Raw genomic sequence first — 6301 nt, 5'->3', positions numbered from 1 at the left:
ATTAAACTAGTAATCATTTTTTTCTTGGTAAAAAGCATGTTTGAAAATGTAAAGTTGTTCCTACATGTACATGAAATGTAAAAGAAATATTTCAATTTGTATGCAATACTATAATGAATATTCCACAGGTGGTATATTTTCATAAACAATTTACTAAACAAATTATTATTGGTAATTTGGGAACAACCTTTCTGTTTGCTATATGCCACGTAACACATGTACCATTGTAGCTCCCTGTTGCTCTCAGCATGACAATAAAATTATTACGACATCCATTGTGCAAACAGATTGTTCCCATGTGTTCTTGTTCCCATGAAATTTGATTCGCACATGTATGTGGTTGTCTGATAAAACTTAAAGCCCGTCTGCACTAGTTTGGCCAGAGGGATTAGACCTCCCTGCAAGGTCACTGACAGGTGGTTGTCTCATCAAATCAGCTCTCAATTAACATAAGAAAAAGGGGATCATGGGGGACCAACAGGCATTGGTTATGCATTGTTTGCTATATAGAGGGCGCAAGTAGCTACAAGTAGTGCTGTGGGGCTTTAAGCACCAAGGTTGTTATAGAGAAGGACAAAAGGTAGAGTTCTGGTAAAGGTGAAGAGTCATTTGTAAGCTATAATTTTGTTATTTTGTTGCTCATATTAGTGTGGAAGAATATCATTCAAAACTTTAATAGCTGCCAAGTGTTTGGGCCTAACTTTCATGCCACATGCAATGTAGTCCCATACACATTTGTTACAGTGCATGTGACCCACGGCAAGACTGAGTCCATTTTGTATCGTTTTGAAGATTCCAAAGCCTAACAGTGCATACTAAAACATGAGTTACATAGTTTACATACAGTACATGTATGAACATTCCAATCACTTCCAGATAGTTTCTTTGGAAATGCAATCACATGAACAGAACTCAACTCTATCTTTAAAGGGCCCATGACATCGAAACACAAGTGTATTCCTCTTGGTGTGCAGTCCTGCATACATCTCATATTTTGATATGTAAAATTTCTGAATTTGTTTCGTAGATTTTTAAATATTTTTTGAAATATTTGTTTTTTCAAACTTGCTAAGCTCCACCCCAAAAACCTCCAGATCTCATTCCCGATCTCATTCCCCTTGTGACATCATCTGTCAGTCATCAATGAGCTAACTTGAGAAAGTGGTATGTATCTTTGCCGAAGTCGACCACCTATTACAATACGAAATACAATAGCAACATATAAGTTGCTATGTCAGACATGCTGTAGCATCACCAGGAAGACTGTATTGTACGTATGTATGGAAGCATGCAATTCTATTATGAATGTGTGCTTAGAATATTAGTTTAGTCTGACATAGCAACTTATATGTTGCTATTGTTTGTGGTATTGTAATAGGTGGTCAACTTTGGCAAAGTGACAAGCTCATTGATGACTGACAGATGATGTCACAAGGGGAATGAGATCTGCAGGTTTTTGGGGTGGAGCTTAGCAAGTTTGAAAAACAAATATTTCAAAAATATTTGAAAAATCTATGAAACAAATTAAGAAGTTTAACTATCAAAATATGAGATGTATGCAGGACTGCACACCAACAGGAATACACTTGTATTTCGATGTCATGGGACCTTTAAGCCCTGACAAAAATCCTGCTTTCTCAAAGTAATGATTGATGTCGAATATAAAACAGGCATGATTCCTTGCTTACCTCACCAGTGGCCAAGCCGATGAAGTTCTTGGCTGTTTTAGGAACAGTTTGTCCAAAGAGACCGATCACAATCCTGCCAGTTTTTTCATCTCCAATTGTAATATCAAAGAAGACCTGTAATTGGAACAAACATTTAAAGAAAAAGTTATTCCTATATCCCTATAGAGTACCAAAGTGCTAACAACATAAAGTAGTAGTACCGTAGTAGTGGTGGTTATTTTACCTGACTGCCAAGAAACCATAAATGCTTGTTAGTAAAGCAACAAGAGGACCTACGGCTAATACATGTACATGTAGGTCCTCTCTGAGGGACCTGGTAATGAGGATTAATGCTTTACCAAAGGGCACTAGTGCATCGACTTGGTTTCGAACCCGGGTCACCGGATTACAAGACCACTGCTCTACCAACTGAGCTATTGCACCTTCTCATCATTTCTTGTTCAAATCATGAAGCCCATACTATTATTAATTAAACAAAAAAAGAATCCCAGAAAAAAATCACAAATTGCCATGGCAATATTCATTTTCATGTTCCCTGTTTCGGAGGTAGTTTTTGGCGTAGCGAGGCAGTTTTCGACCGCATGAACGTAAGTAGTCAATAGGGAGCGCGCGCTGTGCGTTCGCCCGCTAATCTATAGCACGGGCTCGCTGTGGTACAAAAAAATAAGACGCGTGCAGCCACAGCGCGTAATCCCCCGCACGGCAGAAAACTACACCTGCGGGTACGGTGATCAGAAATAGGAATCTAAACTAAAACAGAGAAACGGTGCTAAAGTATCCGACGGCAGTGGTATGATACATGCGGTGAGAAACTTTTGAGCTTGCGATACTCAAAAAATCTGACTCTAAATCTAAAAAATTCTTGAAATACAGCTCATTTTATGGTACCCATATTCTTGACATGCACACGTAAGATATTCAATTTTTCAGATTCGGGTAGCGGGACCGCCGATTACATCGCTAAAATGTGATATTTAAGGATACTTTTTCCATTGCAAATGTGGTTCTCCAGTGACTCCAGCATGTTATTGTATGTGTGTGATATGTGCTATTAGGCCTAAAATAAAAACTTGTTGTATTGCCCTTTGCGACCGACCCAAAAATCTGAAAATCTATGGTCAGCATTTTTTTAACCGTTTTTTTAAGATTTTTTTTTTTTTTATTAATAAATAAAAAAATATGTATTTTGTTTGTTTAAATGGGATATAAATGCATAAAATCAAATTCTCACCAGCTTTGTCAGCTAGTTGCAAACCATGGATTATTATGAGGTGAAACAGATATTAATGGAATGATGACGCTGAAACACATATATTAAAGCATTAAAAACTGAGAAATATCAGCCAAAACAGGGCGGCTTTTTAGAAGAAGAAAACAAATAATTCAAAACTGAAAAATATTGGCCCAAAGAGGGCGACAAAAAAGTTTTAAAAAATAAAAACTTTTCTGACCGACCGACGTCGGAGGCCTTATGCAATGTATTTGAGAGGGATTTCACCATGCATTCAACGGACCGGCCGAAAACTGCCTCCTTTACTCTATACACTGTACACTGCATAACTTTAATTCTATAAAAGTAGGAGTCTATGATAATCATTAATTGCCATCAAATTTAATTCTCAACATGGTATCGATGATCAACACGTGGGGAAATTCCACTTTGTATCGTTTTTCTTTTTAATTATGTGCGCTGATCAGAACCATTAACCAGAGCTTTATACGATATACGACCAATCAAAGATTGGCTGAATATTCAAAGCGTCAGATTTTAACGAAGGAACGTATATACGCTTTCGAATTGTATATCTCTCGAGAATATTGGTAGGGAGGCCAATACCCGGGCATAAGGCTTCTACGCCTACGATTTGTGCACTCGTCGTCTGATTCAGAAAATTGCCAGAAAGAAAAAAACAAAATAAAAATATCTAGAGGATCTATTGAATAAATATACAACAACAATACAATTATACACTCCACAACATACCTATAATCACGGATCTGTAACGGTCTTTCACCATTTGTTGACGATCTTGCAGATTTTGAAATATTTGAATCCAATAACTGTAGTAGCAGACGAACATGACGTGCACACCAGTAGGGGCGCTGGTCCGAGACTGAGGATCATCCTCATAAACGCGGACAAAATGCGTCCTCATAAACAAGGATCGTCTTCATTTTAGCGGATGTTTTTTTTCATCGGCGCTCTGCGGGTTTCGGGTTACCGAACCGCCCGCTGGCAATGCCAAATTTGGATTCCCCAGGGGAAAATAACCCTTGTTGAAAGTCTACTTTTATTTATGGGTTGTCCATCTTCCCAAGGATTTATTGTTCATAATGCAATGTGAAAGTCTCTGTACAAAATCAATGTAAAATGCATCAAGAAAATCATTCCGGAATCCGTTTTTTGCATTGCCATTGTGCCGATCAAAAATATGAAATATCTGCTTTTTTGCAGACGATCCTTGTTTTTGAGGACGCATTGGTCCGCGTTTACAAAGATGATCTTTGTTTATGAAGACGATCCTTATTCTCGGACCAGCGCCCCTAGGCCCTAGTCTACTCACCTATATGTACATGTAGCTACGTGCTACTGCACACAGGCGTTGTGGCGTGCGCCTTTAATCCAGCTAACAGTGGAAGTTACAAACTGATTCAGGCGAGGACGCAGGTTCGAAACTGAGCCACGTCTTTCGGATGGTGACGTTTAAAGGTCGGTCCCCAGACGTAAATAATCATATCTGATTGATACACGTCTGTAAAAACTCGACACACACACACACCACAATTGAAGCGCAGAGGTTTGCTCACTAAAATCTAAGTTAGGGTGATGATCTTGCCTTTATTTTAGATGTATTTTTCATGCTCTTTCGAATGGTACTATTTTTAAGGAGATTCAATGAATTTTATTTTTTGTTCACGTACCTACGGAGAGTTCTAGATCTACGTGTGCCATGGAAAAGCCATCGCATCGGATGCAAGAAATTGAATTGAATTGAAACACATTTTACTATGCGTGGGTCCAGAGTAATTTGACGCCCCTGATTTTTGTTCGTGCATAACTTACCTTGTCAGTCACCAAAGCATTTTTCTTTGTTGCCTCCTTGGCTTCTGCATCTGCTGGCATGAGCAGATAAATTAATGAGACTACAGCAACTGTAAATACTCCTAGCACCTTCATTGTTCTTGTCGAAATCATGCGGTTTGAGCAACGTTAGAGGAAATCGGGTAACAATTAAACATCAGAAGACCTCGAAATGGTACCACGCAGTTTAGTAACAAAAGATACAACAATGCTTCAGCGCAGTGACGTGGGCCATCAACTCGGCTTATAACAAACAGCTATTTGAAATACATTTTAATAACTTAGGCAGTATGAATAGGTGGTGACACGTGTATCTATTGCGATTGGTCTTGATCTCTTGCAGGCTTGGTCGTTGTCGGAGCGGTTCTAAAAGATGTTCCTGGGGGGGGGGGGGGGGGGGGGCTTCTGGGGAGCATTGCATGGAGGAAAAAAATCATAACATAAAAAATATTTTAAAAAATCAAAATCAAAACAGAACAGAACAAAACAAAACAAAATAAAGCAAAACAAAACAAAACGAAACAAAACTTTGCCAACAGTCACAAAAATCAACAAATAAGAAACAAACAACAATTACAGATGAAAATTTCCCAACACAGACCAACAGATATGCGTAAATGCCTACATCTTTTCGTGTAGGCCTACGTACTTTGATTGCTCGCCCTATCAACAGCAAATGCCTCGATCATCAATTTTCTTAGCCTACATTAATTGGGCTTCGTATCCAGTGGCGTACCTGGGGTACTCCGTCAGGGGGGGGGGGGGGGGGGCAAGCGATCGAAACAAAACAAAAAAGGCGATGCTAATTTTCACTTCTGGCGAGCGAGCGGGAAAAAAATATATTTAGGTAAAGTTTGGTATATAAACCGGTATTGTTGCAAGTCGGGGTGGGCACATCATTTGTTAGCCACGTTAATTTCATTTTTGCAAGCGAGCGTAGCGAGCAAGAAAAAAATCCCTTCTTTTTTAATAATTGCCACTTAAACTTGGTCCAATTGCCCCATGCCGGGTGCGGGAACAATATTGTGTTTGGGGTGATTTTATACCCATTTTAGCTAGCGAGCGAAAATACACTTTTCTCTTAATGAATTGCTACATGTACTATAAAAACTTGTTCCATTGTTGCAATTCGGGGTGGGCACAATCGTGTTTAAGGCAATTTCAATCCCATTTTGGCGGGCAGGCAACCCCCCCCCCCTACATTTCTCTTTTTAATGATATTGTAGCAGGTCAGTGGTGGGCACATAATTCCACGAGCTAACGAGCGTAGCGAGCGAGCAAAAAATCACTTCTCTGCGGTAAGAACATGGTACATAAACTTGATTTCATTGATCCATGTCAGGGACGTGATTATTCAAAGCGATGTTATTTCTATTTTGGAGAGCGATCGTAGCGAGCGAGAAATTTTTTTGTAATGATAATTGGTTCATAAATTTCAGTTTTTTGTTGTTGCAGGTCAGGGCTTACACAATCATGTCTAAGGTGATGTTAATTCCGTTTTGGCGAGCGAGCAAACCAAAAACTCTTTGAA

The 6301-nt window shown here is 39.1% G+C and overlaps 1 protein-coding gene across 1 annotated transcript; it reads right to left on the bottom strand.

The window, feature by feature from the left end:
• Positions 1 to 1622: 1622 nt before the first annotated feature.
• LOC115920762 (peptidyl-prolyl cis-trans isomerase B-like) lies at positions 1623 to 5036 on the bottom strand. Its single transcript, XM_030977354.1, has 2 exons — positions 4753 to 5036; positions 1623 to 1802 (listed from the first exon to the last, which is right to left on the bottom strand). Exons 1-2 carry the CDS (start codon positions 4882 to 4884, stop codon positions 1638 to 1640), a joined length of 297 nt encoding a protein of 98 aa, XP_030833214.1. The 5' UTR covers positions 4885 to 5036; the 3' UTR covers positions 1623 to 1637.
• Between the last annotated feature and the right edge of the window lie 1265 nt (positions 5037 to 6301).

The sequence above is a fragment of the Strongylocentrotus purpuratus genome, unplaced genomic scaffold, assembly GCF_000002235.5.
Source record: "Strongylocentrotus purpuratus isolate Spur 01 unplaced genomic scaffold, Spur_5.0 spur5_scaffold_9, whole genome shotgun sequence".
In the NCBI taxonomy this organism is placed as follows: Eukaryota; Metazoa; Echinodermata; class Echinoidea; order Camarodonta; family Strongylocentrotidae; genus Strongylocentrotus; species Strongylocentrotus purpuratus.
This window is presented reverse-complemented; position numbering and strand designations above follow the sequence as displayed.

Coding starts and splice junctions, on each gene's coding strand:
- LOC115920762 (XM_030977354.1), bottom strand. CDS start 4,884: ATGATTTCGACAAGAACAATGAAGGTGCTAGGAGTATTTACAGTTGCT. Junction 1,803..4,752: donor ATGCTTTGGTGACTGACAAG/GTAAGTTATGCA, acceptor TTCCAATTACAG/GTCTTCTTTGATATTACAAT.